General features: G+C 49.4%; 1 protein-coding gene across 1 annotated transcript; it reads right to left on the reverse strand.

Moving 5' to 3' along the window:
• Window positions 1–294: 294 nt before the first annotated feature.
• LOC148091202 (polyunsaturated fatty acid lipoxygenase ALOX12-like) lies at window positions 295–11,289 on the reverse strand. Its single transcript, XM_087826473.1, is given in 14 exon segments — window positions 295–1,315; window positions 1,441–1,611; window positions 1,738–1,838; window positions 3,049–3,170; window positions 3,668–3,837; window positions 4,072–4,158; window positions 6,288–6,497; window positions 7,079–7,222; window positions 7,751–7,911; window positions 8,163–8,266; window positions 8,363–8,485; window positions 8,609–8,690; window positions 10,437–10,638; window positions 11,155–11,289. Coding segments are annotated over 14 exon segments (1,992 nt in total). The 3' UTR covers window positions 295–1,135.
• Between the last annotated feature and the right edge of the window lie 5,590 nt (window positions 11,290–16,879).

Raw genomic sequence — 16,879 nt, forward strand, 5'->3', positions numbered from 1 at the left:
GGCATGTGCCCCAACCAGGAGTCGAACCACAACTTCCAAGATCCCAAGCTGAGGCTCAACTCCTGAGCCATGCCAGGCTGGGCTTAATAGGTATTTTAAATCTTCCAATGAAAAAACCACCAGAATTGGGTAGTGTCTTCAGGTGAAATTGTATAAAACACTCTAGGAAAAGGTAATACCGATCTTGGGTAAAATCTTCCCCCAAATAACAGAGAATAAGGAACACTACCCAACTTACTTTTGGGGGAATTACAACCTTCTTAACAACAACAACAACGAAAAGACAAGCATAGCTCAAGAGATCATTATAGACCAGTCTTATTCATGAACACAGATGTGAAATATGTAGAGAAAACTAAGCAAATTGAATTCACAACGCCTAAGATAACCCAGTGTACATTTTTCAAAATGCAAACTTGCTTTAAGATTTAAAAAAATAGATACAAAGCAATTCCAATAAAAATCATAAGAGGTTTCATTTCTGAAACTAGAAAAGCTGATCCTAATATTATTAAGGAAGGTGAGAGGCCCAAGGAAAGACAAAGCACCTCTAAAAAACAAATTGGAAGAATATTTCATCAAGTGGCAGCCTCTGTTAAGTATAAAGCTGTAGTAGTTATGTGAGTGTGGTATAACTACTGGACAGCTAAGAACTAGTCTCATTCATAGATAGAAAGCTACATGATTTATGTCAGCATTATTTTCAGTAAACAGTGCTGTGGTAACTGATTATCCAGATCAGGGAAAAAAAAAAAATGGAATTGACTTCTCTCTCCCACTGTATTAAAAAAGTAGTTCCACCACTAAGACAAATTTTTAATCACTTGTGTCAATGATAATATAATGTCATTATATATGATTTCATGATAAATGGAGAAGGCAAAATTTCCAGGGGAAAGAAAATGTGACATGAGTAGATAGTTGATTTCTCTAAGGGTGTTTGTTTCAAGTTAGAAGTCATTGTATTAGGAAAACGAAGTAAGGACAGTGCTTCATGCTAGTGAGATATTTAGGTAGGGAACTCAAGAGGAGAAAATAGAATCATAGCAACTCAGACCATGGAAAAAGTAAATATCAGGGGAAAATGTTAACCACGGTGGTGGCCTAGAGTATTTGAAGGGTGAACAATTTGGGCTCAGATAGTGACACTGCTCTCTATGAGGCTGGGCTTCAGGTATTCATAGGGAAGTTCTAGCTGCTCATTCCGGGCCACAATTTCCCTTTCCAGGTTCTCCAGATCTGTCTGAAAGTGTCTTAAAACAGCCTTGGGCTCAGGACCTGAGAAATACTCTTCTTTGTGATGCCCGAGGGGTACCTGAAGCAGAAGGAAAGGATAATCATCTGCTAGTTCTGAGAAACAGGGACCCAAACTCCAGTCCCTCACCCTAAAGTCTCCTTGTCAGTCTTCATTCCCTCAGGGTTTGAGAGGTCCCCACTCACCATGTCAGACTGGGGCCGGCTCAGGAGCCATGTGGTGGCCATTTGAATACAGGACTGCCAGACGTTAGGTAGTGAGCCCATCACTGTGGCCATTGTGACATCTTCTTTGGTGGTGGGTGGGGGCATCCGCATTGAGCATGGCGCATTAGGGACCCAGGCAAACCAGTCGTACTGGGGGAGGAAGAATCTGGAGTCACTCAGAAACTCTGATTCAGGACCCTAGACCCCAACTCTCCCTCAGGTATCCCCTCGCCCAGATGCTGTCTCTCAGAGACCCAGGCTTTCAGGTGTCCATACCTGGCCCATGTTGACAGCTGCATGCTGGGCAGAGCACCTGAAGATGCACATGGTAAGGAAATGACACAGCTGGGCCCGCGAATGGAAGGAGACAGGGAAACCTAGAGAGAGAAAAACAAAGTTTAGAAACTAGAGTCCCAAAGGAGATAAGGAAATAAATGCTGATGTCTTGGCATGTCCATATATTAGAATTAATGACTGTTCATTCTTCATTTACTCAAAAAGTATTGAACTACTATGTACCAGATACTTTATAGGCATTGGGAATGTGCTGGTGGGCAAAACAGACTGTGGTAGGAAAGAACGATCATAAACAGAATAACTAAGTAAGATTACACACACTGAGTTAGTGATAAGAATATAAGCAAGCCTGATGGACAGAACTAAGAAGGATTACAGTAATTTTGGTCCTGGAAGGGCTGACGAGGTGCTGTTGGGTGGATGGGGAAGGGACAGCCCCAATACTCGGAGGTAAGACTCCTCTCCACAGTGGGGTGTGGCTTAGTGATGTGTGTACCCCCAGGGCCTGGTTATAAGAAACAGCTCACAGCTCCTGCCTATAGGTATCCCACGGAGGGAGTGGGTGGATTCAAGGTATTGGTGTGAAGCGTGAAGGGGGAAGGAGCTAAAGGCTGATTCGAAACAGTCCGGCCGGCCTATGTGTACTAGAGAGAGGACTATGCATCTAGGAAGAGCCCAAGAAAGGCTGTTTCTTCATTATGCATAAAAAAAGCGGTTGGGGACCTGAAGGTAGTTCACTGGTGAGGGGGGCACTTTCGTCGAAGAAACTTAGTCTCAAGGATCATGGTGCTGAGTTTGGGTTTAAGTCAAAATATACACAGTATTGAGGCCACGTCTAGAAATGACCTTGCACTGTGGCAGGTGTGCAGGATGCCTGGATCCTTTGTGTGGACAGGAGCAGGAAGGAGGAAAAGGGAGGGACACTAGGGTGGGCTGCCATGGGCTGTGGTGGGAACAAGCTCTTCACATATCCTTAGGTAAGAAAATAGACAACCCTAGAGAGAGCCCTTCAGGGCCTGGGCACATTCCTCACTGCCTGTGGTTCTGGTGTTATTGGGCCCCATGGCAGGTTAGAGGCATCTGTGAAAAGGCGTGGGGTTCTCTGAGTAGGACACTCCTTGAGTTTCTAGAATTGTCCCGAGTCTTAGGAGGTGCAATGGGATCAAGATGCCTCTGTGTGGAGGGACAGGGGGTGATGTGGTGTTGTGGTCATGCTCCAGAAGGACATGGCTGACAAGGGGCTCTGAGCAGAATGTCTGAGGAGCTCTGTTCTCTGGGGAGAGATCTCACCTCGGTCCTGGGCCTGGCACAGCCCCACCACAGTGATATCCTGACACCAGGCCTGCAGCTCAGGGTCCCCTCTCACGATGTCATCCCCGTGGTAGAAAAGGTGGACAATCCCTTCCACGTACCTGCCCAGAGGAGAAGGGAGCTGAGCACCTTGAGAGTAGAAGGCTGTAGCCTCTGACCACTGCTCCTTTTCTGCGGCCTCTGTCCCACTGACCCTCACTGTATATGGGGACGTATCTTACAAGACTTGCCTTTTGTGACATCCCCTAGTTCTTTCAAAATACTAGTTTCGAAAGGAAGAAAATGTGGATCATTAGTTTCAAGAATTCCATACACATGGTTGATAGTCACTCTTTGTAACAAAATCCCTGATTCCACCAGGTCCCATGGTTTTACCCACCCACACAACTCTGCCTGCTGACACTATTTCAGTCTCCCCATCTTTAGACCCCACCCACTGTCCCCATGCTCTTCCTCTCTCTCCCAGGATTGAGTCCTCTGCTCCTCCTGTCTGGACCTTCTGTTTCATGTTCCTTTGGCCCAATGCTGACCTCAGGCCAAAGCCCCATTCTCACTGTCCCCAATGCCCCTCCATTTCTCAGCTCCCACTCTCACCCACCGGGCAATGATGTCCCAGAGCCGTAGAGCATCATGGGCATAGAGGGCACTTGGGATTCCCAGCAGGCCGCGGTCAGCCAGATCGTCAGGAGCACAGAGGGAGCGGTAGGTCAGCTGAGCCATGGCCCGACGGGTCAACTGCACATGGCCCCCTCCACCTGTGCCTCATGCCTGTGCCAATGGAAATGACAGGTCTTGAGGGGAGAAACAGAGCTGGAGAACATGGTATACTATATGAAGGGGTCAGATGTGGGCTCTTCAGATTTAATGACATTGGGATAAAAAAAAGGTCTCCTGGTTTCAAGGGTCAGGAAATTCATACAAGGTGGCCTGGAATCTTGAAAGTGACAGGAGGCCATGCAGAGTTGGATGGTTAGGTGGCCCCACACTCCATTACCGCCTTACCTTATCAAATATACCTCCATCTGAGATGACTTGGGTCCGAGCCCTTGTGTTGACCTCCAAGGTGTAGCGGATGTGTGGGATCAGGAGCTGGGTAGAGCAGGTTAGAGGGGGTGGTTTATAGAGGACATGCTTGGGTCCTTCTTATTTAGGGAGTGGCACTCAGCATGGTGACTTTCCTCCTGATGCTTTCCTCCCTGCTAGTGCATTTGCAGGGTGGTTTCCTTCTGCTTCTCTGCTCTTAGTCTCAGGTTCTCCTTTTGCCCTGTGACTTGAGTTTTGGAGTCTGACTGACCAGGATTTTAATCTACACTTTGCCTCTTACTTTGATACTTGTCCAAGATAATAAGCCCTCTAAGTGTCCTGTTTATCTGTTTATAGGGGATGACCCTATTCCCATCACGGGCGCTGTGGTGATGCTTATGTGTACAGTGCCTGAGTGCTCAGTACACTGCCCAGCACACAGACGTCCTTGAATAGTGGCCGTTATCATTACCTTTATTATTTCCACCTTGAGGACAGGTGTCCTTTGAAAATCAGCCCTTTAACTTTTGATATTTTTAAATAAATTTTCTATCATAAATATCTTTGTAGTTTAAACTAGCCTTCCTATTAATTTTCAAAGCTGTTCCTCCAAACTCTAGTTGTTTTAATCTCGCATTTTAACAATTTTGGATTGGGGGTAGGGTAGTTTTAGAATTAATGGAACCATATTGATCCATTTTCTTTATCAGCAAATGGGCTTTGTCAAATCTCTTCCCACCACCAATTAAGCACTGTTAACTTCTCCTGCTTTCCCTTGACCATAAAAAAAAGGCCATCTAATCCTCGGGTGCAGGTCCTTTTGTATTAGACAATTTTGTCTTCGTCCTGAGTTGTTATGGTGAGGGAAGACAGGTGTAGAGGGGCTGAGGAAGGGGGATTTTGAAGTGTAAAGGTGGGTTTAACCACTAAGACACACTGATGATGGTGATGCAAAGGCCTCAGGAAGTCAATCAAATCCAAGAGCAAGGAATTCCGTTAGTGTCTACCTCGTCTATGTTACCCCAGAATCCAAAGGGGTCACTGCTAGCAGTGGACAGGTTTGGAGATAAGGGTGGAGACTCCTCAAAGAAACACAATTCAGTTGTTCTCCCTATTATATACTCATGTATCCTGCTACCACTTCAAACTCTATGGACCTAAAACTGAACATCCCATGTTTGACCTCAAATTGGCTTCTTCTGACTGTATTGTTTCTGACAATTGCTCTGGTTCATAAGCCTCTATCATTTTTTTCTCCTGCTGCTATGTGTGAAGGGTCATCAAGATTTCAAAAACACTTTTAAGCAAGCACAAGTCTATTTTTGCTGCCTTCTGGCTAGCAATCAGTTCTAGGCTCACTGTTTTATAAAATTACAGTATTTCTGGATCAGTACAATGGTATCTACTGGTGGCTCCTAGTTGTTGCAGCAGCTCAGGCCTCTGAGCGCTCTCTCCAGTCTTGCACCCAGGCATGCTGCAACTGCTATTTCCTCTCCTCACACAGTCTTTGCATTTTCCTTCCATTTATCTCACTACCATGTCATGCACCTTTCATTGGGCAGATTAAATAACCACTTGGGCTGTTCTTTTATTTCTTTGATCTCCTACTTAATGATTCCTAAGTTGTGGTGGAACATTCTCCATCAAAGATATGGTGTTTATTGCTTTCTCTCTTGATTTCAAACTCTTATTTCCAGATCCTATTCTCTGGTTATTTTTGGTGTGTACCATTTGTCTTGCCAGTTCCATGCTAACTCCCTGAAAGGAGAGCAATACTTTTGTTCATCAAATTATACTCCTACTGGACGCCGGACTCTGCTGGAGAATGTCAGAGCTGCCCTTACATAAGTGCTGAAGGTATGCTAAGTGACTTGACTTAATACAATGGATGGGGTCTCTCTGTACTATTTTTAAAACTGCATGAGAATCTATGATTATCTCAACATAAAGATGCTTTGAACATTAGGAATAAAGCTAAAAGGTTTAGGGTCCTGACACAATCATCTCCTCTTCTCCATTTACAAACTGCTATAAAATTTTTTTATTACAATAACGGACACACGTTCAACTGGAAGAAGCTTTGTTACCATGTTCCCAAACAGATGGCTTAGGCTTTTAAAATCCTAGAGAGTCGTCGTGTTGTTTCCTTTCTCTGGAATGTGAGTGAGGTGGGACTTGGAGGGTAGGGGATGTACCTTGAAGACAGGGTGCAGTCCTGGGAGGCACCGCATGGTGGCCACAGCAATGACCTCAGCCAGCAGATGAGTGTTCAGAATGTGATACTGGAGCGCATGCAGATGGAAATCTGAACTTCGGACCCAGGTCTTTGCCAGGAGCCAGGCAAGTGGAGGATCTGAGGGCAGGAACAGTGGTGGGGTGGGGGAGCTGGGGTTGGGAGGCTGGATCTGCAATAAAGAGGAATTAAACATTCACTGACCTCATCAAATCTTAGACACTATGCTTAGCATTGTGTGGGAAACGCTGCTGACTAGATTATTGCCTCCCAGGGGGTCATAACCTACTAGGAGGAATGAGGCCCCTTCCACTCATCCTCTCACTAGCAGGGGGAAGAGCGCAGTGTGACTTCGAGAAACCTGACCAGGGTGTGAGTTAGGATGGTAGGGTAGGAAAGAGAAATTTGAAATTTGAGATAACTGATGGTTCTCATCATTGGATTAATAAAAACAGATTAAAACTAAGGGAGAAAAGATGTCTGAGAAAGAAGGGATATTCCACAGATTCAAAGGTCAGAAAGACATTGAGTAGCCTGAGGGTGGGAACCAACAGAGACCATTATGACTCTCAAAAGGTAATTTCGGGTGAGCAGTGAGCAGGCTGTGAGGTAGAAAGGAGAGGCTGGAGACAAGGACAGGTCTCACTGAGTGAGGCAGGGGTGGGGGACAGGAGCCAGCTGTCCTTGTCCCTGGGCAGAGGTTGGGGTTGAACACAGAGCAGTGTTGGGAGGGGGGTGCCCAGGTTACCTCACCTGGATGACCATGGGCAGCAGCTTCCCACTGGGCTCCATCCTCAGCATGACGAGGGGGGCAGCCAGGTACTGCTGCTCTCCTTGGATCACATTGGCTGGAATTCCATCCAGCAGGATGAAGTCAGCCTCAAACAAGGAACCCTTCTGGGGAAAGAAGGAATGTATCCATGGTTAGAGGGACAGGGCAAAGGGGAAGAAATGGAAAGACATTCAGTCTCATTTCTTGACATTATCCTACATCCCTCCCAGAGTCCCAGGGGCAGAACTAAAGGAAGCACCAGAGCATCAAGTTCAAGTCCTCTCACTTTACAGAGAAGGTTAGGACCCCATGAAAGGAGTCTTCCCTAGAGACATGGGGCTTGTCTGTGGCAGAGGTAGTTTTAGGATTAGACACGCCAGTTGATTCTTTGTCACAGGTATGCCACTCTCCCCTTTTCTGGTTGTCCAAGCTCCTTGCCCAGCATTCCTGAAGGTCTACATTATTGGCTGTATCCAGCCTTCATGCTGTTCTCTACATACTTTATCATCTGTAGGTTTTTCCAGCAGAGGACTTGCACCGAGGAACAGTTGGTTACCACAGCCTCCCTTCCCTGACACCTTTGATTCCTTCCCTTCAGCACTTCACCTCCCCACAAAGACAAAGTGAAGACAATAGAGGGCTGGAGGGCGTACCTGGAGTTCTTTCTCCAACTGGGCCCCAAGCTCCTCCATCCCCGAGGGCAGCACCAGCCGGGAGGGCAGAGAGGTGGAGCGTCTCAGCAGCATGGGGTTGGCGCCATTGAGGAACTGGTAGCCAAAGAGCTCATCATCCTGCCAGCGCTGCTGAACCTTCCCTGAGGGTCAGGGAGGAGGGGAGGAGGAGGGTGTTCACCACAACCCCATGTCCCTCTCCTCCAGGCTACCCCAGGGATTTAGTCACATGACTCCTCCATACCCAGCCCACAGATTTTCATTCATGAGGCCTCTGTGAGATCCCCACGTATAAGTCCTCTTTTGGCAAGTAGTTTTGGGGACTGTGGAGTGTGACAGATAGCTCATTAAAAGGACCATCAAGGTGTTATGGAGACCTGGGGAAACCACTGACCAGCCAGGACAGTCTTTTGTCCCCAGAAGATCTGATCAAAATCTTCCAGGCTGTCCCATGACCTCAGGAGGGTGGAAACATATTTCAGGGCAGTCTCCATCATCCTAGAACAGGTGTCAAGGACATAACAACCATCAATTTACCAAATCCTACCTGTTTCTGGGTGCACCAGCCCCAACCCACTCTGACCATTTCCTCACCCTGCATTCACTGTCCATTCATAGTCCAGCCTCTTCTTCTCATGGAATCTCATATTTGGAGGTAGATCATCCACACTACCTGCAGCTAATGTCAGGGGGAGCCCTTCCTTCCAGGTGGCCCAGCTAGGAGACAGGAATTAAGGTTATGGAAGGGGGTAGAAGACAGTGATGGGTAGGAAGTAGGGGGTAGAAGTCAGTGATGGATGAAGTTGTCAGGGAGGGGATGTGAACTGGGAGGGTGGTCACCAGTAGATTTGCTGTCTTTCCTCCAGTTCCTTTTTTCGATGCTTCTGGAACACATCCAAGGTATTGCTTCCCGGCAGGCGAGCTAGGGAGACATTAAGGCATTTGACATCAATGCTTTCTCCAGTGCCATGCTATGCCCTGGCTTCTTCCAATCTCCTGTTTCTTTCTTTTTAATTTTATTGTTGACAGTAATACAGATGTCCCCGTAACCCCCTCCCTCTACCCACCTCCTCCCAGCCCCTGCCCCACCCCAGGCCTTTACTACATTATTGTCTGCATCCATTGATTAAGTGTGCATGTATATAAGTTCTTTGCTTAATCTCTGCTTGCCCCCTCTGCACCAGGGTCTGTCCAGCTGTTCCATGCGTTCATGCCTCTGCGTGTATGTTGTTCATCAGTTTATTGTGTTGGTTAGATCCCACTTATAAGTGAGATCCTGTGATACTTGACTTTCTCTGACTGGCTTACTTCACTCAGCATAATATTGTTCAGGTCAATCAATGCTGTCCCAAAGGGCAAAAAAACCCTTCTTTTTTACAGCTGTATAGTATTGCATGGTATAAATGTACCACACCTTTTTAATCCACTCATCTGCTGATTAGCACTTGGGCTATTTCCAGATCTTGACTATTATAAATAATGCTGCTACGATAATAGAGATGCATATATTCTTTCTGAATGGTGTTTCCGGATTATTAGGATATATTGCAAACACTGGGGAGCACAATCTCCTGTTTCTTAATTGTATGGCATCATACTCTTTTGCCTTTTTCTCTGTCTCTCCTGCTTAATTCTCTAGTCATTCATCTTCATACACTCCCCTTTCTTGATTTCACCAATCTCAGATCTCATTTTTGTCCTGAGAGAAAAATCCATTTTTGACACCCTATCATAACCCTTAACTCACATTTATCTGTCTGTCCCAGTTCTTCATTATCTATAAATTTCATTCTTAATCAGCTGAAATGTCCACACATATCCTACATTATCCCATATTACTTAGTTAATTTCCACTGTCCAAGTCCTCCTCTGTCCACACCATAACCTGTTCTCCAAAATGACATATTTCAAGTCAGGGACACTTCCCTCTGTGACCTCCGCAAACTACACCATCACCGGGTCCCCGGGACAAGATGTTCCCTGTGTTCTGAGCTGAGGAACGGCCCCACTTGCTACCTTTCCCAGCTTCCTCTCAGCGATCCTCAGCGCCACATACCTACAGCTGGTAACCTGACTTTGTCCTGCCCTCCTTGCTTGTGCCTCAAAGACAGAGTTCACCTTTCCCTCCTTACCTGTCACTTCCCTCAACGTCTCTCCTACTTATTTCTAAGGTGACAGATGCCACGTTAGCTGTCCTCCTTCATGGGCACGACAGTGTGCTCCCCGCCCCACAGTTGCTTCCATGTTTCACAGCCAAGCCAGCTCCACCTCATGTCATTTATTGCTTCCCTTACCTGACTCCTGTCAGGGGTCACCCCCCATTCATGTCCTAGCCTTACCTGTCCCTGCCCTAACTTGCTCCCAGTCACAGAGAGATCTCCTTTCCACTTGGCTTTGGCTCCTCTGTTTCCCAGCATTGCTGCACGCCCATGACCTGTGTCGCCTCCTTGGGAGGGGGGATCTGCACGTCACTTAGTTCCCTGTCCAGCCCCCTTCCAGGCTTCTTAATCCTTTGTATAATTTCCCCCCAGTTCCCCTCTTCTCCACTCTGGACCTGCTGAGCTCGCCCTTTCTCAAGCCCCTCGGGCCCTCCTCAGTGCTATCCCCTGCCTCCCCCAGCCCCCAGGCGCCCCAGCCCTGCACCCAGGTCCCCGAGGCAGCCTGTCACCTGTGCCCTCGGGCAGGCTCATCACGCCCTCGCCCTGCACCCAGCGGTAGCAGGGGAAGGCGGCCTCCTCGCCCGCGCCTGGGCCCTGCACCGTGATGCGGTCGCAGAACCACGCGTCGTCCACCAGGGAGTGGTGTTTGCGCAACTTCACGAACTGCAGTGGCCCCAGGTCCTCGGGGACATCGTGCTCAAACTCCTCCACCTGTGGGGACCAGGACCCCGTGACACTCAGTAGCGGGGACCCAGGAGGGGACGTCTGCTGGGGGTGCGGGGTCCTTTGTGGAGTCAGGTGACGACCCTCCAAGGACGGCGCCGCCTCCTGCCAACACCTGCGGGCAGGTCTCCGACGCCCCATCGCACCGAGAGGACGAGGGACGCGGGGCGAGGCCCCAGGGTCTTGGGTTGAACCCGGAGCCTCGTCACCTGCCCCGTCCGCTGGCTGCGCTCTCCCCGCGCCCGCGCCCTCGGGGGACCGTCCCCCTGAACCCAGGTTCCATAATGCCACCGGCCCGGGGTCACTCGGGAACCGAGCGGAGGCTGCAAGGACCACGCTCGGGGAGGGAGGGATGAGCCCCTCCCTGGCCGGGCTCCGTCCCTCTCCCGCTGAGCCTGGCGCCCGGCTCCTGGAGGCCCCGCCGCCCCGTGCGCGCTGCTCCGCGCCCCGCCTCCCCGCCCGGCCCGGCCGCGGGGCATCGGGGTCCCCGCCGCCCCCCCTGACCTGGCCCCGCGCCGGCCGCAGCCGCAGCTCCAGCTCCGCCTCCCCGCGCTCCCCGACCAGCCACAGCTGCACGCGGTTCAGCGACCCCGAGAAGAGCCAGGCGCCGGTGGCCACCCGGACGCGGTAGCGGCCCATGGCGGCAGGTGGGCGCCGAGGCGAGCGGGAGCCGGGCCTGCGACTCTCGGCTCCCCAGGGCCGCCGGCGTGAGTTCGGCACCTCAGGGCCAGTTCGGGCCTTTAAGAGGTGGCTGGGTCCCCGCCCTCCTCACAACTTTCAGGGTTCCCAGGTCTCCGCCCCAGACGAGGCCCAACCGGCGCTCAGCCAGGGCAACATAAATCTGCCTTCCTGAGCCAAACCCTCAAAAATGACTTGGCGCCCAGCTGGCGTGGGTCAGAGGATGAGCATCCACCTATGATCCAGGACGTTGCGGTTGGATTGCAGTCAGGACACATGCCCGGGTTGCGGGCTCGATCTCCAGTAGGGGGCGTGCAGGAGGCAGCTGATCAGTGACTCTCATCATTGGTGTTTCCCTCTCTCTCTCCCAGTCTCTGAAATCAATAAACACACACACACAAACACACACACACACACACACACACACACACACATATATAATTTCGAAAAGATTTCCATATTGGTTACTGGTGAGGGTAGATGGGACTCTAGCCCTGCCTTCCAGCCTCCAGACCTCACCCCAGTGTCTGATCCTTCCTGGGTGCCCTTCCCCTTCTTATCTTGCCTGTGTCCTCTGTGCTCAGGGCCGCTGTCTGCCACAGGCTGGCCCCCAATTTCCTCCAGTTTTGGATATTACAAAAAACTGTAAGAGCCAAACAGAATGGCCCACATTCCCGCCCTATGCGGTAACTGAACCTGGCCTTTCCACGTCCACCCAATAGGGGTCCCTTTGGCCTAGAAGAGAGAGTTTGCTTCCTCCCTACCTCCAGAATCAGTCCCTACATCAGCCTGCTTCTCTGTGGTGATTCCTTTCTCCCCTCTCTAGTGGACTCTGAGGGCTCAGGGCAGTGGGGGGTGGGGGTGAGCACCTAAGAACAGTAGCCTGAGCTACTGCATGAGCTACCTGAGCTAATGTTTAAATCACTGAGAACAGTGCCTGGCACAGAGTCCCTGTATGTATGAGCTGCTATTACTCTATTATTCACGGAGTGGAAACAATTCCCAGCTGAATGTCAGCATCACTTCCACAAATGCCTCTGCCTTTCCCCACCACATTCTCTTTTCCCCATGTCCCTCCACAGGCCCCAGCCTCCCACGAGGGGTCTTACTCCCCCAGCCTCTTCCTCTCCCTTCTTTTTCTCTTTTTCCTTTTTGGGCACATGCATTATATTGGGGGCAAATAATTCAAAACAAAATTTCTCCACCCACAAAAACGTCTCCATGAAGGTAGGAAAGAAAGAGATCGGAATTTTTACTGAAGAAGCATTAACCAGTGTGATGTGCATTACCATGAGACTAAAGACAGAAACCTCACCCTTTTATGTAGCCAAGCAGATCCAACCCATTACACACACGTTCTCAAGGTAAACCCTAACTGGTTCTCGAGTAAGGGGCTTGATGGCACCATTTGTCATGCATAGTTCATTCTAACTTTACCTGGTAATTGGTGACCATCTGTGTTATTAATGGGCTTAATCACAGGGGAAACAAAGTTTTTGTATCTTTACCACAAGGAGTACTTTTGCAACTTGGAGCAAGGAGCCCACCTCAGTTAGACTCCCACCCTCTCACAGAAACTGGGAGACAGGGCTGCTGTCTTCCTAGATTTCAAAGAGATGGCTCCCAGGTCCTTGGGAAAGATGTTCCTGGGTCACAAAGCTCCTAAGAAGCTTATTTAGCCTCTGAAAAGAGCTACACACATATTAAAGAGACAGAAAGAACTTCCAACTACCAATTTTCTAAAGTGAATGCTCTAAGAAAAGGGAGGGTGGGGTGAAATCTATTTTCAACAGGGAGAATCAAGCCCCTTATTTAAATGTTTTATTTGTCCCTGCAGTTACTGTTTGTTCCTTATGCACACCACAGGATGGGCCAAGGGCTTGCTTTTGCCTGGGCCTCTCGCAGGAGGGAAACCCACGTTTGCCACACGTGCGTGCCCAAGCTAAACTCTCCTCTCAACTCCCAGGGCCCTGGTTTCTGTGCCAGTAACGGACTCCCACCTTTTCATTACCTCTTTTTGCAGAACAATTTAGCTTCTTGATCAAGGTTTTTCTCACTATTATTCCCCAGAGGGCATGGGTGAGGGGATGGACCTTACATTTCATAGACAAAGAAGACAAAGTGCTTTTCTAAACACAAGAATCATTTTCTCCCCTCCTTTCTCCGATGCCAAGGTGGCTCCACATGCCATCCACCTAGAGGGCAAGTCCATTGTCCTTGCTCTGTGTTTGGAGCCCCCATTTGGCATGGGGCTCCATGAATTTGTGTTTGTTCTTTCAGGACAAATTGGGCATACAAACATGGTATTATAAAGTACGAAACTTTAAGCTATGTAAATATAGGATCTAATTGCAGGGTGAAAATTGTATGGCCTGTTTTTCCGATTACTAATTTGAGGATCCACCTATCCCTGTTTGCAGGAAGTCCAGCTCTACCCTCTCTGACTGCTGTTCCTTGCTCCTGATCTTGTTCAAAGGTGTAACCAGGGAAACATTATCATTCACAATCTAATGGGTCATTTTCTAGTGCTGCAGGAATCCCTGCATAGGCCACATGAGTGACAAACACTTGAACTTCCCAAGTCTTAGTTCACACAGGCTTGGGCGACGTCCCTAAGCCTGACTGTAGCGCTAAGGGGCTGTGCTAGGGCCCTCTCCAGCCTCAGCCTCAAACCTTAGGCCTTGCTGTTGAGCCTGGTCATTCAACCAGGCCACCCTCCTTCCAGAGGGTTCCCTCTTGGTACTCTTAGGGTCTTTCCTGCTGGTGGATCTCTATTAGAACCTTCTCAGTCTCTCAGAGGGACTTGATTAATATGGAACAATGTAAAAAATAATTCAAGTCTCAATCTCTTTATGCAGATTTACACCAACCCCCTCCTCATTTACCAACTCTGGATGCCAAGGGAGTATTGGAGTGGGGGTTGGGACATGGGGCAGCTGTGGTGGGGAAGGGACAGCCTTTGTGGGACCTCAAAAGGGTGCTGGAGAGGCGACCATCAGGCTCAGGGAAGAGTCAGAGAGTGTTTTCTTCCAGGAGCTGTGTCCATTCAGAAGGAACAAAAGCGGGCAGAGTCCTGTCCATTTGCTGCCCGGCGCCCTGTTTCCTCACCTTTGCTGCCCCAAACCTAGCTGGTGTGCCCAGGTCAAGGCCAAAGAGTCTTCTCAAGTTTCTATGGGTTCATAGAATCATCTTGAATCATGGATACAGTTCTAGGAGTTGATGGTTTTGGTTGTTTAAACAAAACCTGAGCTGCACTGTATACACTTTCCAGAAGCTTGCTTGTCTCACCTAGAGGTCGATCTCCCGGACCCTCTGCAGCTCAGTAGGTACACATCTGGCCCGTTGTTTTCCGCAGCTGCACGGTGCTCCACGGTGCACTGAGCCACTCCTCTGCTGATGAGCATTCAGTGGTTTCCACTTTTACGACATGATGAGCGCTACAAAGGGCATGTTTGCACTTATATCCTTATGTGCTTGATGGCTTTACTTCTCTGGGTGAGAGTCCAAGAAAAGGGTGCAAAGGACAAAAGACTACCAGAATTAAAAATACCAAAAACCCAGGAACAAAATAAAACAAGCAAATGAAAGAGGAACAATCGACACAGCTGACTGTCCTTACTTGTCAGACAGAGGGACACAGCCCGCAGCAGACTGACTGAGTTGTCAGGGGGAGGGATAAGCCAAGGATTTGTTTCTAATCCTCCCCTGAGGACATTTTTTTCATTGCTTTTCAGAGACGGTTGGAAGGGAGAGAGAGAGAGAGAAACATCGATGTGAGAGAGACAGAGAGGTTGGTTCCCCCCACCCTAACCCTGCACACACCCTGACCGGGGCCAGGGATCCAGCCTGCAACTGAGGTAGGAGCCCTTGGCTGGAATCGAACCCCAGACCCTTCAGTCCAAGGGCCGATGCTCTAACCACTTAGCCAAACCGATCAGGACAAGTCAAGGATTTTCAAAGGGGGTGTTCATTATGTTCATGTTAATTAAAGTTCTAAGCTTATTCCGTGGAGAGGCTGGATTGACCACACAGGTTTGTACATGGTTGAAACAAGTCCTGTTCTTTACCAGATGGGGTCTTAGGTCCACTAAAGACGGTGTTACTCGATGTCCATGGTTACTTGACACCTCCAGCTTGCCAGAAACAGTTGTGGTGAACAACCAGCATTCAGTTTTGCTCTCTCCTAGCAAGTGCTGCTAAAAGTTCTTTCCCCTGGGATTGCTGGGAGAAAGGGCACGTGTGTGGGAGACAGTTCATTTGTGAAATTATGGAGAACAGTAGAGAGATGCAGACAGAATGCAAATGGGAGTGCGGCCGGCCTTTCAAGAAATAAGGGCAGGCCCTGCCGGTGTTGCTCAGTGGTTGAATGTCAGCGCATGAACCAGGAGGTCGTGGTTTGATTCCCTGTGAGGGCAGGTGCCTGGGTTTGGGGCCTAATCCTCAATTGGCGACATGCAGGAGGCAGCCCATCGATGTTTCTATCTTTCCGTCCCTTCCTCTCTCTACAGTCAATAAAAAAATATATTTAAGAAATAAGGCCAGGAAGGGAACCGAGAAAGGGCCATAGCTGGAGGCGGGTGGCCAGCAGAGCCAGCGAGAGGGAGAGGCTGAGGGGCAGGGGAAGGACGGCAAGTGATGAGAAGACCCTGGGGAGGAGACAGAACCTGGAAAGTGTGTGAAGGAACTGGCCTCAGGGTGTCCACTCTCAAAGTGGGGCGACAGCAAGTGCTCGTGGCCCTCCCAGGGCCCTGCACGTAAACAGACATGCCAACGTGTTCAAGCGCATGGAGCCAGGGCAGAGAGCGACTAGGAAAAACACGTTGTAAGGGGCAGTAATGGAAAAAAGGTAGAGAAACGTGGCTCAGGGCGATTTCCCTAGCAGGGCTCGCTGCTTGGTTGCTGACACAAGAAAATGAAAGGTTGGGTTCATCCAAAACAGGGAGTAGAACAGGGATCCAGAGGCTCTGTCGGGCAGAGGGTGACATGAGCCCCTCCCTTGTCCTTAGCCTGCCAGCTTCAGTGGCGGAGCAGGCATGGGCGCCAGGCTCCATTCTTATCTGTTATCAAGTTGTGTTTTAAGCAAACGTGGTGTCAAGATAAGCCTCCTAAACCCTCTTGCCATGAGATTGGAACCTCTAGATGACTTGGATTAACTGGTTCTGACGCTGGCTCTTCTCATTGTTTCCATAAAGAGGTTGAGAGGTTAACCCTGGTCCCCCCACCACCACCACCACTGGAACCTGTTTTCCTCAGGGACCCAGCATCCAATGTGGGGCCTCTCATTTCAGGCCTCACCAGCAAGCATGACAGACCCACAGCATCTTGGACTTCCCGCTCCGTTTCTGAGAAGTAAGGATCAAGGGCGAGTGAGTTGTGAGGTCCCTCAGAGGGTCCGGGGGATAGAGAAATCCCATTCCTTCTGCGGGGTCCCTGCCAACACCCCCAACCATCCCACCCTCTGTTTCCATCTCTTTCTGAGGTTTACCATGTAATCCTTCATTATGCAAATTTCTTACTCACACTGATTTTAGATAATTTTTATGTCTTGCCC

Source organism: Miniopterus natalensis, chromosome 17, assembly GCF_054644295.1.
Source record: "Miniopterus natalensis isolate mMinNat1 chromosome 17, mMinNat1.hap1, whole genome shotgun sequence".
NCBI classification, from domain to species: domain Eukaryota; kingdom Metazoa; phylum Chordata; class Mammalia; order Chiroptera; family Miniopteridae; genus Miniopterus; species Miniopterus natalensis.